At 43.9% G+C, this 19,360-nt stretch overlaps 1 protein-coding gene across 4 annotated transcripts in view; it reads left to right on the top strand.

The window, feature by feature from the left end:
- The window catches only part of FNDC3A (fibronectin type III domain containing 3A), a 310,643-nt gene that overhangs the window by 229,143 nt on the left and 62,140 nt on the right, over nt 1-19,360 (top strand). For all 4 annotated transcript variants that reach the window (XM_040340289.1, XM_040340290.1, XM_040340292.1 and 1 more), the window contains 3 exons: nt 3,498-3,556; nt 11,062-11,219; nt 16,312-16,371. In XM_040340289.1, coding sequence (XP_040196223.1) covers nt 3,498-3,556; nt 11,062-11,219; nt 16,312-16,371 — 277 coding nt within the window. The remainder of the gene's footprint in view (nt 1-3,497; nt 3,557-11,061; nt 11,220-16,311; nt 16,372-19,360) is intronic.

The raw sequence follows: 19,360 nt of genomic DNA, 5'->3' as shown, positions 1-19,360 counted from the left end.
CTTGTTCAACGGAAACAAGGTGTGTGCCAGATCTGGCAGGAATTTGTGGTAATAGTTCAGCAAGCCAAGGTATGATCGCAGCTGCTGGACGTTGGTTGGGGCTGGAGCTTTGACTAAAGCATCAACCTTGGCTTCCGTGGTGTGTATACCTTCTGCATCCACAAGGTGGCCACAAAACTCCAATTTAGGCACCATGAATTGGCATTTTGCTAAGTTCACTTTCAGACCCTGTTCTTGGAGTCTCGCCAACACAAGCTCCACATTCTGCTTGTGTTCCTGGTCGGTCCGTCCTGTAATGAGCATGTCATCTAGCAGGCACTGAGTGAAAGGAATGTCCGCCAAAATCTCGTCCATTTTTCGTTGCCAAATGGCTGGGGCAGAGGCTACCCCAAACACCATCCGATTATATTGATACAGTCCCTTGTGGGTGTTGATGGTCAGAAACTTGCGGGAAGAAGGATGAACCTCAAATTGTAAATATGCTTGTTTGAGATCAAGCTTGGTGAACTTTTGACCTCCTGCAAGAGAGGCAAAAATGTCATCTACTCTGGGTAGGGGATACTGGTCTATTTCCAGTTGAGAGTTCAGTGCCATGCGGAAATCGCCACAAATGCGCAAGTCCCCATTCGATTTCTTTACCGGTACAACTGGTGATGCCCACTCGCTGTGCTCTACCTTTGAGATGACACCTTGTTCCTCCAGCCGACTTAGTTCTGCTTCCACACCTGCTCGGAGTGCGAAAGGTACTGTCCGAGCTTTGAAGAACTTAGGCTGAGCGTTGGGTTTCAGCTTGAGTCTCACACAGTCATGCTTTATTTTTCCCAACTGGTCATCAAAAATATTTGGGAACCGCTGCTTCAGGGATACCACCCATCCCTCATTATCTCCTAATGGAATGGTAACGGTGTTACAGGGAATTATGGCGATGTCTGGCATACCAAAGTGAGCAATCCAGTCTCTCCCAAAGAGAGGGGGTCCCCCATTTTCTAGGATATATAATGGCTCTTTGTCTGACCCTTGTACAATACCTTTACTTTTGCGTAACCCAGTGGGTGGAGTATCTGCTTTGAGTATGTCTGCAGTTTGATTGGTGTTGGGCGGACAGTTTTTCGGGTCTGAAGTTGTCTCCATTGTTTCTGGGTGATAACTGAAACTGCTGCTCCTGTGTCTACATCCATCTTGAGTCTCTTTCCCTCAATGGTTACATCTACAGTCATTGCGGAGGGTGCTGAATGCATATGATGTATGTCTAATCTGTGGAGCATTTCCTCATCCCCTGACTCGGATGATGATGTATATCTTCCCACCATATATGTCTTTGTCTTGGGGTTCAGAGGTTGTTTATCTTGCACCTTCTTGCTACGGCAAACTCGTTTCAGATGGCCGGTCCTACCGCAATTATGACAGGTCTGATCCTTAAACCGGCAGACTTTGTAATCATGGTCTGTATTCCCACAACGGTAGCAAGCTGACTCCCGGCTTGGTGGGGGTCTGTATTTCCAGTTTGCATCAGTTGGCTTGACTGCTGTCCTGAAAACTTCCTGCTTCACCTCTTCCCTTCTGCTCTGGGGGTTCAATTCCTCTGTATCTTTCACAGCCATTTCCATCACTGAATCTCAATTGCCTTTATAAGGGTAAGGTCTTTCTCTGTTAACAGTCTCTTTTGGGTGGACTCACAATTCAGTCCCATAACAAACTTATCTCTCAGTGCAGTAGGTAGGTAGTCCCCAAAAGAACAGGTAGAGGCTAGTCTGCGAAGGGCGAGCACATAAACTTTAATCTCTTCACCTGTCTGCTGCTGCCTCTGATAGAAGCGAAATCTTTCTGCAATTTCTAATGGTTTAGGCTGGAAGTGATCCTCTAGCAGTGTCAGCAGCTCTGCCAATGTCTTAGCTGCTGGTTTTACAGGGGAAAGCAGATCCCTCAGAGTGTCATATGTCTTGGCCCCAACCACTGTCAGAAACACTGCTACTTGCCTGTTGTCTGGGATGTCATTTGCACTGAAATACTGTTCCAGTCTCTCAACCCAGGAACTCCAGGATGTCTGTTCTCCATCAAACTCACTTAATGTCCCGATTAATGACATTTTCCTGCTGGGATCTGTGATTGCTTTTATCCAGGTGACAATCCACAATGTCTTTGTCTCTCTCTCAGACTGATAGACACTTTGTAAATCCCATCCTCGTTGCCACTGTTATATCCTCTGTGTTGTGGGAGACACAAGACTCTGGGCTGGAACAATGGATGTTTATTCAGTACAGCTGTACACTGCAACATGCATCTCAGGACATTACATATCTCTGCTTTCTACATGTGGTCTCTCTAAGATGGCTACTATGCCCCTTGACCCTTGTCATCACTGCTGGGTGGAGCCAGCCTTAAAGTGCCAGTACATGTGGAACCCTTCAGGTATAATTATCATTTCAGTAGTTACCTGTGATGACTTACCTCTTCCTACTATAGATCCCTCGCCACAGAGACCAGTCCTGTCACTTTCTATTGGTGCCCCTAGACATAAGATGACAATGGGATGTACATTCATAAAACATTTGGTCAGAGAAAAGTCCACCATGCATATCTGTTTTTCCCTGAAAACAGCCAGCCAGGGGGTCTAGGGAAGCTTCCGTGGTAATGTAATTTCCCAGTCTAATCATGAATTGGTTGATAATCCTAAATATGTTTAATATGATAATCACTCGATTCATTTTAGCATTCCTTAGTAAATAAAGAAAATGCTCAAACTCTTGAACCCAATTTTTACATGTGGTGGGCAATCGCTTCATTACAGCCTGAAGGACGGTGCCAAACAGGAAAGTATTTCGGGGGCAAAATAAAACACTAGTTTCTCCATCTACTGTATACAGTGTGGATGGACAAATCTCCCGCTGCTGTTTTTATATTTTGACTGTCCCGCTCCCGGCTTAGTTCGCCATGGCAAAGTGAGCCTGAAGTTTATACCCCTCCTCCTTCCCCCCCACAGCCAGCCTATTCAGAGTGCAGCGCGATTCGGGCATGCACAATAGGAAACTGGCTGTGAATCCGCAAGACTTCACTGCCAACTTTCCTTAGCTGACATGGTGGCACCAGCACCTGAGAGTTAGTTCAAGAACCGGCTCGGGTGAGGACTCTGCTGGATGCCTGGACAGGTAAGTGCTCTAATAGTAAAAGTCAACAGCTGCAGTAGTTGTAGCTGCTGACTTTACATTTTTGGAGGGGGGGAGGGGCTTTAATGAATGTACCCTAATATGTTTAAAGGGATGTTTTTTATTGCACTCAGCAGTCAAAGCAGTATGTTATCATGTAATCATTGATGCAATATCAAGCTAGCTTTAATAATTGAGTATTTGTTTATAAATTCAGATGATTTTTTTTTTCATAATAATTTTGCCTTTAACGTAATAACACTGAATATATTTCACAGACCATCAGTTTTAGCTTTTAGTGGGTAAAGCACTGTTGGAAGCCTATCAAAATAATTGTATTTGTTTCTGTTCTAGAAAAAGATGAAGAAACTAAAGCATTGGAAGCACAGCTTTCCATCATTTCAAAGCCAGTGGTAGGTACTCTGAGATACAGGTTTGTTTGTGTTTGTGACAGAATATTGCGGGTAGGGTTGTCCCGATACCACTTTTTTAGGACCGAGTACAAGTACCGATACTTTTTTTCAAGTAGTCGCCGATGCCGAATACCGATACTTTTTTTAAATGTCATGTGACCGTTTTCAAACCACAATACAGACTAAGGATATTTTCTTTAGAATTATGAAGAACCGGTACATCATGGTGTGGGGCTGTTTTTTAGCATACGGTACTGGAAAACTACATGTCATTGAAGGAGTGATCACTGCCAGTGCCACCTATCAGTGCAGCTCATCGGTGCCAGTGCCCAAAAGTGCAGCTAGCCAGTGCCACCTATCAGTGCAGATCAGTGCCCACTAGTGCATCAGTGCAGGGAGGCAGCTTATTAGTGCATCTCATCAGTGCCACCCAATCAATGCCAGTGCCACCTATCAGTGCCATCCATTTATGAGTGCCAATCAATGCCACCTATCAGTGCCATCCAATGGCACTGATAGGTGGCACTGGCATTGATTGGATGGCACTCATAAAATGCACTAATAAGCTGCCTCCCTGCACTGATATAGCACCCCCCCCCCCAAAAAAAAAAAGTTAACCACTTCAGGTTCGTTGCAGCCAGTACTGTACCCACACTTCTTCTGCACAATTAAACATTATCTCATCTGAATGACAGTGACTTCCCCAGCGCTCATGGCTTACTTGCTTTTTACTGTACTTTTCCTGTCGATCGTGCGGTGCGGTTCTTTCGCAAGGCAATGGAGACTCCTAGGACGCCGGGGACGGCCTCTGGATGACGTCACGCACGCCGCCGGGGGACGTCAAGCTCCGCCTACAGTCAGTGTCTGTGTTCAGTACAGTACTGAAGGGGAGGAGCACGCTCCGCCTCGGCGCACTGGCACCGCCCGCGCTACAAGAGACTGTGTTGTTGTGGATAGCCGCGGCTCTGCTGTGAATCATAGCAGCGGCTCGCGGCCCGCGGCCCGTGATTAAATGTTGTTCACTGCGTCAATTGGGCCTATATCATAATGCAGGCTGCAGCTGCCTGGACGTGTGGATTTATTATATAGCGGTCGTCGGCCGGCCGCCGGGCCCTGGTGAGAGAATTAAGTTTGGGCCTATATTATGATGGGGGCCTGGAGCTGCAGCTCCATCAGCCCCACGGTTAATCCGGCCCTGCCTCTATGCACCGCTCGATGTCACAAAAAAAATAAATAAAAAAAAAAGTATTCTATTTTGGTATCGGGGGTATTTGCACGAGTACGAGTACTAGCGCAAATACTCGGTATCGGTCCCGATACCGATACTGGTATCGGTATCGGGACAACCCTAATTGCGGGAATGTCCATTTTGGTGTGAAGCTGTCGCACTGCAAGGAAGTTGTAGGCTTCTGTGTTTGTTTCTAGTTATAATATCTATAATACCCCAGCTTAGACTGCTTTCACACTTAGCGCTAAAGCACCTGAAAACCACCCCAGTGTAAAAGCGGGTCTAAGTGAACCCTGTCCTCAGGGCCCGCTAACAGGCCAGGTTTTATGTATTGCCTTGGGGAGATGCAGACTAGAATACTGCAATCACTGAGCAGCAAATTATATCGCCTGTGAACGATTTCAATTATCTTGCAAACCTGGCCTGTAAGTGGGTCCTGAGGAGGGGGTTGATGACCACTGGTCTAAGGTATTCATAAGTACTTTTGATGCTACTGTCTGTTTTAAAAGAGCTGTGTTCACGAGTCCTGAACTAGAGAACTACATGGTCCAATTATCGTAACTGCACCCAAAATTCTAAAACCTTAAGAAACAAGCAGTGATCTGAGTGAAAAAAGTCAACAAAACTTGAAAAAGTGATCTGAGTGAAAAAAGTCAACAAAACTTGAAAGCTCACCCCACCTCTATCCCAATAATAACCTTTACTGTGCTCCCTCAATACTCAATGTTGTTCCTTTTGGAACTCTCAAATACCTAGTGCCCTCATGAATGGGTGTGGGGGGATATTCTTCTGAGCCTGAGCAATCACTCACTAGGCCAGAAAACTGTCACATGAGGAGGAGGACGTCGTCAAACCTGTGTAAGCTCCAACATTATCCAATACAGAGCTTGCATACACCGGGTTCTGATGGAGAAACGGAGCACAGTAAATGGGAGGTGGGTCAGGCGTTGGGTTTCAACAGACTGTTACTTTTTCTTGAACGGAGAGTGTATAATAACCCAAAACAAATGCAGCACTGCCTACTACTATCAACTGGTATCCATAATCACATTATAAATGCATAAATACATAAACCTATCATGTGATGAAGTGTATACTTAGAGGTCCGCCCAAAATATTGGAAATTCTGCTTTATGGCCTCCTCCCCCATCCTATTTGTGTGTCGGCACTTGTTTTGGAAAGGGGGGGGGAGTGGAGCAGGCACCCACTTTTGCTCTGACCACCTAGGAGATCGAGCTGAAGTTCTCCCCCTCCCTGGAGTCTTCTGGGACGTCACAGGTCCCAGAAGACTCCAGGGGAATTCACAAAGCGCAACGCATCGGGCATCCAGCTATGAAGTCATAACCTTTCACTGGGTGTGCCCACAGTGGAGTTGCCGGCGCTGGGGACAGAACATAGAAAGAACAGCTCAGGTGAGCACATTGCTGGATTATGGGACAGGTGAAGTGTCTGTTTATTAAAAGTCAACAGCTACAGTTTGTAGCTGGTGACTTTTAATAAACACCATTTTGACTGGAGCTCTTCTTTAATACATACATGTTATCTAACAAATGTTAATCATATCTGGAGCACATCCAGAAAATATAACATAAATGTACAGTCCAGCAACCGTCTATAAATGCACCATGATTAAATTATTTTCCCAGTGCAAAACAAATTATGATAATTCCTAAGAAATCCACTGTGCAATGTGCTTTCTTTACCCCCGCTCTTCTGGAGCGGATCAGACCACTGCTGTGCTTTGCCTTAAAGGGGACAAATGCACATTTGGCTTCATAGTCTACCGGTTCTATTTGATGTGCATTTATAAACTGTTGCTGGACTGCACATTTGTGTTATGCACTTTCTAATTTCTGGATGTGTTAGCGCTATGATTCTTATTTGTTGGATCACAGCTATGTATTAAGTACACACTTTGATCAAATTATGTTTTTATGTATTTTTGCATTTATTGTGTGATTAATATGGTTGCACCGATACCTTTTTTAATTATCGGCAAGTACTTGACTGAAAGTATTGGTACTCCTACTCGCCTATAGTCACATATGATTGCCCCTACCGATCCTGTGTGTATAGAAAGGGAAAAGCGCCATCTAGTGGGCAGTTTACTAAAAATGTTAGAACTCACATATCTGGTCAACTGCAAAATCTGCGTAGGTGTCTGGGTCCTGCCAATGATAGAAAATCATAGCGGCTGGAGGAGAAGTTCCAGGACCCCGTGGGTGTAGGGTGGAAGTGATGCCAGCTTGGGGGCAGATCACCTATACAACTCCTTCAGCCCTATGGGTACCTCCAGCGGCCGTGATTTTCTATCATCGGCGGGACTGGGACACCTATGCAGATTTAGCATTTTAACAGTACTTAAAGCAGGAGTTCACCCGAAAAAATGTTTTTAACATTAGATTGATGCTCATTTTGTCTAGGGGAATCGGCTAGTTTTTTTTTAAAACGAAGCAGTACTTACCATTTTAGAGAGCGATCTTCTCCGCCGCTTCCGGGTATGGTCTTCGGGACTGGGCGTTCCTATTTGATTGACAGTCTTCCGAAAGGCTTCCGACGGTCGCATCTATCGCGTCACGAGTAGCCGAAAGAAGCTGAACGTCGGTGTGGCTCTATACGGCGCCTGCGCACCGACGTTCGGCTACCTTCGGAAAATCGTGACGCGATAGATGCGACCGTCGCAAGCCTTTCGGAAGACTGTCAATCAAATAGGAACGCCCAGTCCCGCAGCCCATACCCGGAAGCGGCGGAGAAGATCGCTCTCTAAAACGGTAAGTACTGCTTCGTTTTTAAAAAAAACTACCCGATTCCCCTAGACAAAATGAGCATCAATCTAATGTTAAAAATTTACATTTCCGGGTGAACCTCCACTTTAATATGAGTTCTAAAAATGTTAATAAACTGCCCACTAGATTGCGCTCTTCCCTTTCTAAACTCACATGGGATCAGTGGGAGATATCGCATGTGATTCAGATAGAAATCACATTGCATACCTGTTCAAATTGCATGCGATTATTTGCAGTGCGATTTGTACCCATTCATTTTGTATTGATGCAAATCGCAAAGTATCGGGAGCATTTTCACGAGTACTCGTGAAAATGCTTGGTATTCGTTCATCTCTAGTGATTATGGATATAGATTGATAGTAGTGTGCAGCTCTGCACTTGTTTTGGGTTATTATGTTATATAGGTGGAGTCATATTACTTAATTGCTGGCTTGCAGCCATTTATTTGTTTATATTGTTAGTGTATTTTAATTTTTTCCTTTAGTTAGTAGTAGTGGTCAATCAATGGGGGTTGTGCACGTTGTTTTTTTATTATTGAATGGAGAGTGTGTCAGTCTTTGAACCTTGATGCCTACCTTGCATTTTGGTGTCTAATGTTGCAAAGAATTAAGCTTGCTTAATGTGCTTATCACTATCTGGACTGGAAGTAGTCCCTGATTCCTGCAGATGATACTACAGTATATGGGTATTCAACACAATACAAGCCTTGGAATTCAGAGTTCACACACCAACGCCTAGAGCAGTGATAGCGAATCTTGGTTCCCCAGATGCTTTGGAACTACATTTCCCATGATGCTTACGCATGCTGCAGTGTGGTTGAGCATTATGGGAAATATAGTTCCAAAACATCTGGAGTACCAAAGTTTGCCATTACTATTTCTATCACATATTTCTAGTTCCAAGATATCTAAATCCATTATAATCTAAATGCTAGAAATTAAAGTAAGTCCCCTACTTCTGAATGAGTTCTGTTCCGGGAGCTCGTTCATAAGTCCAACAAAGATCAGTGCTTGCAGACAAAAGATGGTGGGGGGAGCCCCCCTGTCAGAACACAAAAGCACAGCATGGGAGATCGCTGCACCAACATTGCTTTTGTTGGTACAAACAGATGTTCGCATCTTTTGAACATTTGCTACGCGAGGGTTTGTATGTAGGGGACTTACTGTGGACAAGTCATTTGTGTAATACCTGAGCCTACGTTCAGACTAGTGTGATGTGGGAGCCAGCACGATTCCAGCATCGCTTCTCTTCCACAGGCAGGTCACACTGCTCTCTGCGAACCGCTGCGGGTGTCAATGCATTCTTAATGACCCCACCAGAACGGTTCACAGATCGCAGTACGAACTGTGGATTCATACAGGAAATGGATCGCTTGGGTGAGAACACCCATGCAATCTGATTCCAGTGCTGGGAAAAACAAGTCCCTGCACCTTTTTCTGTGCAAATCCAATGCGGGTTCAGCCATACAACTGTATGGCTGAACTCGCATTGCTCAGACATCGCATGTGATCAGCACCTGCTATGCGGGTGCGAATCGCATGCAATGTCTGAGATGGCACTAGTCTGAACCCAATATTTGTCTTTCATATATAAAATAAATAATTATTTTCACACCCCCCCCCCCCCCCCCATGCAGGGTTGAAAGTAAAATAAAGATATAGACTAAAAGAAGATGCTGTATACTTACTTTTCTTAAGGCCCCTGTGTTAAAACTCCACTATGCTGCCGATTGCTGGCTGTTGCAGGTATATTTGGAGTACACGTGTACAGCATGTGTACGGCACTAGGAAGCATTTTGAAGGCATTTTGCAGTCGGAGAGCTAGAGGAAATGTCATTGGGCTACAAGTCCACTGATTACCACTCATATTCCTACAAATCCCACAATGGCAGATGGGATTTGTAGTTTATTCATTTACAGATCGAATGAATCACTGCTGTACAGGCGGAGCTTGGCTGTATGTAAATATGGATGTAAAGCTGTGGTTGGCCTTTATTGGAACTTGGTGGAAGATGTGAAATGTGAAATCCCCTTGTGTAAGACATCTCCCAAGTATATTCTTATAGGTGGAAGGAAAGATAATTGGAGAAGTTACCCATAGCAACAAGTGTGAATATTACCTTACTTTTGTAAAATACTAATGAGAATTTACCTTTTCTTTGATTTACCTTTTATAGGGCTCTTATTTTATTATCAGCAGCTGCCCTTATGATCAAAGGGATCTGAACGTTGTCTTCTCCTATTGTTGAAGAAAGGCAATATGCTTGTTGTTTCTAGACATTAAAGTACCTCTAATAAATGAGACATTCTGTTCTGGCTTCAAGAGCCTGGAGTCTAATGTATTTCTTTCTTTCAGAAATACTCATAGGTTGCTTTGGTAATGACCCAAACCACATGTAGTATCATCAGTCATATTAAAGGATTGTAGAGATAAAAGCCTCAGAAATTGGGTGGTAGAATATTCGAACATAGGATTTATGGCACATAGAACACTCTGCTGCTGCTAATATGCCCAGCACCTACTTGTTTCTACTCGATTTATTTTATTTTACAAGTGTTTATTACAAAAAATAAGCCAAGGTAAAATGTTGACAATGACATAAATTAAATTGATGTGAACATAGGCCGTTGTTTGCCAGATGGTCTGCCAGTCTTCTGCCTCCAAGGACATGTTACATACAGTTCCATCGGGTTTGTTATCCCCTAGTGATAGTTTGTTTAGAGGACACAATAGAAATATCAATTCATGCTGATTTTCATTAAGGCCCCTTTCACACTGAGGCGTATTTCAGGTGTTTTAGCGCTAAAAATAGCGCATATATAACGCCTGAAATACTCCTGCCCCAGCATTCTCAATGTGAAAGCCCGAGGGCTTTCACACTGATGCGATGCGCTGGCGGGAGAAAAAAAAATCTGCAAGCAGCATCGTTGGAGGGGTGAGAGGAACGGTGTGTATACCGCTCCTTCCCATTGAAAACAATGGGACACCGCGGTAATACCGCCCGCAATGCGCCTCTACTGAGGCGCATTGCAGATGGTATTAACCCTTTTTCAGTCGCTAGCGGGGGTTAGTACCGCACCGCTAGCGGCCGAATACCGCGGCAATTACGCGGCAATTCCGATGGTATAGGGCCGCTATTTTTACCGCCACTGCACATATTGCCCCAGTGTGAAAGGGGCCTAAGGACACTTGGAGTGCGCAGTATAAATGGTTATAAGCAGCTGATGTTCACTAAATATTGCTAGAGTTGGTGACCACCTGATTTGTGAATTACCCATGTAGGTGGTACATTTGACAAAGTGACATCCTTTTTTTCTTGCCATTTATTAACCCCCATCTGCTGGCCTTTTTGCTTGATGTTTACAAACCCTGCTTACAGCATAGTTTACTGATGATGATGCTACATTGTGGTAGAGATCTCACATTCTGAAATAATGCCTTTAGTCGAACGTTTCTTTTTTTCTGAACTTTTTTTGTGCACATCATTGTAGGTGTCAGACATTCAAGCACGATCTGTGACACTGACCTGGACACCACCTCCCAGTTTGATCAGTGAAGAGAGTGAGGGAACGAACAACCCAGAGCTTTATACATATGAAATATTGTTATCTAACAGTGGTAAAGATGGAAAATTCAAGGTGGCATACAGGTAGGTGCAGAAATAAAACTTGCTTGTGTATATGTATTTATGTTTGTGTACTTGGTGTGTGTTTCTTTTTGCAGAAGACGCTTAATATGGACCTATGCTTTTTCTAGGTGATCCATAAATAATTGGTTCGCTTTAATTGCGGCCCCACAAGCTGCTTATACTCCTTTCTTTCACTCCCTAGTTGTTCCATTAAGCTGCCAGGAAGAAAAGCTGAAGCTCTCTGTACACTCTGCCAGCTCTAATGTAATCACTCTGAGTCTCTAGTAACCAAGCACCAGGGTTGTAAATTGGGAGGAATGGTATTGTCATATGCTCCCCTATATACTGTATACAAATACTGGGGATTTTTTCTGTCTCTTAGATACGCACAGGGTGGTGTAGGAGCAAAGATAGGGTGGGTGTATTGTGCACGTGGGGTGCTATTAGAATGAACCCGTTGTCTTACCCTGCATGGGTAAAGCACAGGTTTGCCTAAAAGCAGGACTACACATCCAAATGCATGTTTAAACCCTGTCTTACAGCAAGTTATTTAGAAGTGAACAAGGAATGCATCACTAAGCACAGGTTTCTGCTCTGACTCTGAGGGAGAGTTACTAAAACTGGTGTGCACAGAATCTGGTGAAGCTGTACATAGTAACCGATCGGCGTCTAACTTCAGCTTGTTCAGTTAAGCTTTGACATTAAAACCTAGAAGCTGATTGCTTTCTATGTGCATCTACACCAAATTCTCTGTGCACAAGTTTTAGTAAATCTCCCTCTGTGTTTCCACTTGAGCTACTGAACTGTGTGAACTGGCCTTTTTAGCAAGGTAATGGAAAAGAGCATGTGAATAGGAGCCTAAAGCTCCACCTGTTGGCTGGATAGAAAAGCTAAATCATTTGTCTGTAGTAGTTAGTTTTACCTAGGATTTTGTGCAGAAAAAAAAGCGCACGGAACTGCATCTGGTGTGAACTACCAGATGCAGTTCCGTGCGCTTTTTTTTCTGCACAAAATGCATGCACAGTGTTTTCCACGTATTCCAATGGCTCTAGTTCACACCATGCAGTCCGTTTCTGAAAACGGACTGCATGGTGTGAACTAGAGCCATTGGAATACATGGATAGCGCTGTGCATGCATTTTAGTGCAGAAAAAAGCACACAGAACTGCACCTGGTGTGAACTGGCCCTAAGATAAAGTAGAGTCTGACAAGTTGAGTATTTTATTTATTTTTTCTCCTTAGAAAGCTAGTCATATTTGGAAGCTGGAAAGCACGTAGTAAAAAATCTAGTAATAAATCTGTGTAATAAATAAAGAAAAAAGGAAATGATATAGCCCGTATATTTTTGAATGTGTAAACTTCTAAAATAGACTAAAACAATTACATTGCATGTATAGCTGTAAATTTGTTTTAGAATAGTAGCCATTAAAAACTGGAACAAAACCGCAGGCAACACACCTGTTCCGCTTTCATTCTTATATTTTTCCATGCTCTCTAGCTGCTGACAGAAAAAAAAAGGCGCATGGACTCTTTATTGTGGCTTTTTTCTTTATCATACACCACGGGACACAGAGCCATTCCTTACATAATGGGTTAAGGCCCCTTTCAGACGTCCGTTCCGCCTGTCCGTTCATTACAAGTCCATTAACGGACTTGTAATGAATCCCTATGGGAACGCGTCCGTTAGCGGATGGAGCATCCGCTAGCGTCCGCGTCCGTCGGGATCCGGTTTTCGGACGGAAGAAAACCCTATTTTTCTTCCGTCCGGCGGAACGGAACTGATGCAGACGGACAGACGGTCCGTCTGCATCCGGTTCCCCATAGGGCAGAGCGGAGCTCAGACAGGGCGGTCCCTGCACTGTGTGCGGGGACCGCCCTATCCGCCGACAGCTCAGCGGGGATCCCCGCTGAGCCGACGGAGCGGACGAAAGAAACTGAAGGGACGTGTGAAAGAGCCCTAAGAGTCACCAGCAGTGATTGGCACAACCAATTGAAGACTGTTCCGCTCCATATAACCCCTCCCATCAGGGAAGTACCTCAGTTTTTTCGCCAGTGTCTAAGGTGTTGGACACATGGAGGATGTGCTAAGGAAAGCTCTGCCAAAGAGACCCTCTGGGTGTAAAAAGAGCTATGCTTTTGGATCCATCCAAGACGCCAAATAATTACGCTGAAACTGGATGGGATCCGGGCCTCATGAACGAGGTGACGCCTGTAATGTCTCTCTCTTCGGAGGACTGGTCTCTAGGGTTCAGCACTTTTGCTACATACGCTAAAAGTCCTGGTAATAGTCTTTTACAAGGCCCAGAGGAGATGTCTCCTTTAAATAGGAATTCATATCCCTGAAGGTTGGCACACAAAACCCGCTGTGGTGGGTGAAGATTGGTGCTGTCTGAATTTTTCAGCAGAAAAACCTGCATGGGGGGATAAAGGTAAGAGGAAAAGGAATCCTAAGAAGCAATTTTAAGGACCCATTTCCAATTTTGAGTGAAGATGTCTTCTCTTTTTTCGCCACTAGAGGGAGTAAAGAGCTGAGTTTTACTCACCACGCTCTATACAGTGTCAGATCCAACAGGACAAGCACACTTTCTCCGCTGCAGAGCTATGCATAGAAAGGCCACCTCTTCTCTCCTCCAGATGCTGGGCAGGAACGCCACAGCACAGTCAGTAGCAAGCATTAGGAGACTCCCCCTCGCCCCAGGACAGCCGCCATTTGCCCTAGGTCACACGCACAGGGGTGCGCTTTATTGGCAGGGGAGGAGGAGGAGCGGGATCGCAAGCGTGCACAGGCACGTGCACGCTAGTTTAAAGCATGGCGCTCCATATAGGAGCCATAAAGGAGACTTGGAGGTCGGCAGCTCTTCCTTTGGGACACAGCAGCATTCAGGGGGCACGTAAGCTCTATGTGGTGGGGCACTCCTAAGAGAGACACCTACTCCATTGCATGTAACTGTGTGTTTAAGTTGCATACTTTATGTCGATTTCTAAACTGAGCACAGTAGTATATGCATTTTGGTACCTCGGCCTGTTGCTTAGTAATATGTCTTCCCTATTCAGGGAATAAGACAGACAAGAAAGCACCGCCGCCTGAGACAGGGGGCTCTAGCCGTGCTTGCTCGGTACTTTCCACCCCTGTAAATTTTGACATACCTATAGAGGAGGAGCCATTGCCACTATCAGGGGTAACAATTTCTCCGGTGGCACCTGGGCCTGCATATGTCACTGAGGACACTTTTACAGCAGCCCTGGAAAAATTAGAAGGAAAATTTCTATGCTAATCGCAAAGTCCTTGCAAAAGGACAAAAAGCGAAGCAGATCTCCTTCGGTGGTTTTAGATCCCCTTTCAGATAAAAATCTGAGGAGGAGAAGGATAAGGATGAGGTAACACCTACAGAGGACAGAGATGAGGAGTGGGATGGATCAGGGATATCAGAGGAACCCTTCTCTGCTTCCCAGATGCTATGAGAGATTCGATTCAACAAGCATCTTGTCTCACACTCCAGCTGGTCCATATGGGTATTTAACAATGCTGTGTCAAGTTTTAAACTTTTAAAATTGACGTATCCATCATGACTGCTCTGTTAACTGGTTCAGCGTCTTCTGTTCATTAGTTGACAGATAGACACCAGCTAAGTATCACAGATTTCATCATATTTGTTTAAAATCTTTGAGAGTTTTTTTTTAAATAAATGCCCAATGCCAATTTCAGAAGATGGTTATCTACCTTTTGGTAATTGATCCAGATGAAGCTACCAGAATAAGGGCCCAAGCTTAATTTGGTCTGCCTTCCGTTGTATTTACTTTCCTGTTCCTTACATGGGGTTCTTCCCAGCAATCAAATCTGTATTGAGAGGCTCAACTTGTAAAGTTCATGTTTTTTTTTTTTTTATTCCCTCAACCCCTAATTCCCCCCCCCCCCCCCCAAATAAGCTGTGGAACCCAAACATCCCTCAACTGCTCCAGTGTCTGCAACCCTTCACACACTCTGCAGCTTGGCTAGTAAAAATCTAGATCCAGGCTGCCACATCTTCAGACTAACCTCCCAAAGAGTTGACTAGAACATTGCTCTATAGCAGGAGCTATACTATATTGGCAAAGGTATTGAGACACCTGCCTTTACACGCAAATGAATTTTAATGGCATCCCAGCCTTGGTCCTTAAGGTTCAATATTGTGTTGGCCCTCCCTTTTTTAGCTATAACAGCTTCAACTCTTCTGGGAAGGCTGTCCACAAGGTTTAGGAGTGTGTCTATGGGAATGTTTGATCATCATTTCAGTAGCACGTTTGTGAGGTCAGGCAGTGATGTAGATGAGAAGGCCCGACTCGCGGTCTCCGCTCTAATTCATCCCAAAGGTGTTCTATTGGATTGAGATCAGGACTCTGTGCAGGCCAATCATGTTCCTCCACCCCAAACTTTCTCATCCATGTCTTTATGGACCTTGCTTTGTGCTCTGGTCCAAATCATATGGTGGAGGGGGGATTATGGTGTAGGGTTGTTTTTCAGGGGTTGGGCTTGGCCCCTTAGTACTCTTAAGGCGTCAGAATACCAAGACATTTTGGAGTTTCATGCTCCCAACTTGCCTTAACCCGATAGAACACCTTTGTGATGTATTAGAGCGGAGACTGCGAGCCAGGCCTTCTTTTCCAACATAAGTGCCTGACCTCACAAATGCGCTTCTGGAAGAATGGTCAAACATTCCCATAGACACACTCCAAAACCTTGTGGACAGCCTTCCCAGAATAGTTAAAGCTGTTATAGCTGCAAAGGGAGGGCCCAACTCAATATTGAACCCTACAGACTAAGACGGGGATGCCATTAAAGTATGTGTGTTTGTAAAGGCAGGTGTCCCAATACTTTTGGTAATCTAGTGTATGTTCCGTTAGGGGGGAGGCTGCCGGGATTTGTGTAATAACATCAATTTTGTATGCAAAATGGCCTATGGACAGATTGGAGTGGTAGTGCATTTGTTATGATAGTGGTGTGGGAACTCATTTCACTGTTCCTTGTAAAGTGTCTCTCTCAACAATGCTGTGTACATTTTTTACGTTTTTATAACGGAATCATATGAACATGTATTTTTGTTGTTTTGGCTACATAACGTTTCTATTTCTTTCAGTGGAGAGAAGACCAATGTTACAGTGGATGATCTGAGGCCGGCAACAGATTACCATGCCAGGTCAGTTACCCGTCTTCTATTTTTTTTTTAACTACATTGGCGACTTGTACTGCATGTGTTATTCTGTTTTCTAAATGTTTCTTCTCCATTCTGTTGTATACAAGAGCAATATGACAGTTTGGCCACTGGGTGGTAGTTTAATACCTACTTGTATGCACAAAGCAACAAACTATACCAGTGTCTGAAGGGTCTGACACTGGTATATTAGCCCTTTTCAGAACCTGACCTATGTTATGTTTCAGCTCTTGATCAATTCAACCATTATCATTTTTATTCTTTAAGAAATGCACTATATACTTAAAGGGGCCGTAACGGGGTTGTTTTTTATTTTCTAAATAGGTTCCTCGAAGCTAGTGCATTGTTGGTTCACTAACCCTTTCCTTTGATTTCCCTTCTAAATGTTTTTTTTTCTTTGTCTGAATTTCTCACTTCCTGTAAACCTGCCCCCATCATCCATGCTGTTCTGGCTGGGGGGTAGTCAGCCAGAACAGCTTACTAAGGAGGAACAGGAAGTGAGAAATTCAGACAAAGAAAACAAAGAAAAAAAACATTTACAAGGGAAATCGAAGGAAAAGATTAGTGAACCAACAATGCACTAGCTTAAAGGAACCTATTTAGAAAATAAAAAACAAACCTTTACAGCCCCTATATCTATAATATGTAAATGGGCTAATGCAACAGTGAAACATGCGTATGTGTTTTTTTGGCAATTTTCCCTTTAAAACCCAGGCAGGTTTTTAGACAAAAGATTTTTCTCTTAGGTCTGCACACTGCTCAAACACAATTAAGATGTATATGCACACATAGAATATTTTAATTTACCATGTGGACTGAACAAAAAATCTAGCAAATGATCCCATCCACGCTTTACAGTGGAGATATATCCCACTATAGCTATTGTATTCTGACAGCCGCCGCTGATGCCTGTCAGAATACTTGAACTGCATCTGATTGTATTCTGCTACTTTTTGGCCGATGATTTTTTACTCCGTTCCTTTGATTTTTCAACTAAAACATGTCAGGTGGGGGTGACCAATGTAGCTACTCATAGCAAATCCCCTTCTCTTCCTTACCAATCTACCAAAATTCAAATGGTGTTTATGTAGCATTGTTTCTTAACAGTCACTAACAACTACAAAGTCCCTTTAAAGTCTGGTTCACACCTAATGCAGGTTGCAGTTTGCATATTGCAGGTGCATTTTGCGTTTTTCAATACATGCTTTTCATCCATTGAAGTCTATGAAACCAAAAACCTAAAAAAAGTCCATTGCCCCTTCCATAAAATGCACAGATGTGAACTGCATCCATAGGAAACCATGTTAAATGGACTGTAGTGTGTTTCTGCAAAACTGAAAACGCGTTAAAAAATTCAAAGGTGTGAACCACACCTTAGGGATGGTTTACATGCACATCTAGTATCAAACGTCTCATACATTTTATTAAAATGTAACTAAAGACAAAACTTTTTTTTTAATAGAGTGCAGATGAATTAGAACCCCTTTAATGTGTCCCAGATACGGTTATTCACCCTCTGTTTATCCTGTTTTTACTGTGGAAGAATATCCCAAATTTTGGGCTGTTGCTAGAACAGAAATAGAGGGGAAATGTTCCAACGGGGACACTCGTTTCTGTGACAACTAGGAATTCTCAAATTTTTAAGGAATTTCCTCTCACTTCCTGTTTTGGCAGGATGTGAAGGGAAATCTCTGCAATGGGACATGGATGGTTAAAAAAAATAACAACAAACAAGTGACCTTAATAGTATAAAGGTCAATATGAATACAAATACATAAAATATTAATATAGACCAGGTAGCGCTTTAGCATGAATATATAGACATGTTTTCTGATGGTACAAAGTCCATATAATGAGATCGCAAACAAAATTGGAAAGGGTTGGTATGTATAAATAGTCCACTTAATCCCAGAGAGAGAGAAGCAGAAAGCAATCTTGCTGCGGTCCTGTATGTCACCACCACACACGTGCTCAAAGAGAATCGAGGGGGTTGTGCAGATAGAAGCCACCTCCTGTCTAAACTCTTACCCCAGAGATAAGAACTGCAGGAATATAAATGTAAAGGCGCTCTCCAGCAGGTGTCTCCAATCTCTCACAAATGGTCACACTGATCCCTCAGAGTTCACATAGAGAAATAAAGGGAACTGGCATAGCGTGAACCCGTTTTTAAGATTTATTAAATAAACATTCCAAATCCAATAAAATTTGCACTCACAAACGGCTCTAATCAAAACAGCATTGATTATATCATAAACTGTCAGCTCAGTGGATACTCTGTGTCTCCTACCGCACACTGCTTCCTGTAGCACAGAGATAACTGCTCACGATCCCAGTCCTGTCTGACGGCTACCAGTCACGTTACTTGGCTCCACCCTGACCCATGACCCTCGGATGATGTCGACACAACGAAACTAGTCAGGGTGGAGCCAAGTAACGTGACTGGTAGCCGTCTGACAGGACTGGGATCGTGAGCAGTTATCCCCATGCTACAGGAAGCAGTGTGCGGTTGGAGACGCAGAGTATCCACGGAGCTGACAGTTTATGATCTAATCAATGCTGTTTTGATTAGGGCTGTTTGTGAGTGCGAATTTTATTGGATTTGGAATGTTTATTTAATAAATCTTAAAAACGGGTTCACGCTATGCCAGTTCCCTTTATTTCTCCATGTGAACTCTGAGGGATCAGTGTGACCATTTGTGAGAGATTGGAGACAACTGCTGGAGATAGTGGGGCAGATCCACAAAGAAAGTACGCCGGCGTATCTATTGATTTTACGTTCACGTCAAAACCAATGACGTCCTTGCGACGTCATTTGGAGCAATGCACCCTGGGAGTTTTGACGGACGGGGCATGCGGAGTTCGTTCGGCGCGGGGACGCGCTTCATTTAAATGAAACACGCCCCCTACTCGCCGCATTTGAATTCCGCGCCCTTACGCCGCGAGAGATACACTACGCCGCCGCAACTTACGGCGC

This window comes from Rana temporaria, chromosome 2, assembly GCF_905171775.1.
Source record: "Rana temporaria chromosome 2, aRanTem1.1, whole genome shotgun sequence".
NCBI classification, from domain to species: Eukaryota; Metazoa; Chordata; class Amphibia; order Anura; family Ranidae; genus Rana; species Rana temporaria.
The sequence above is the reverse complement of the archived record's forward strand: the minus strand, read 5'-3'. Positions and strand labels throughout refer to the sequence as shown.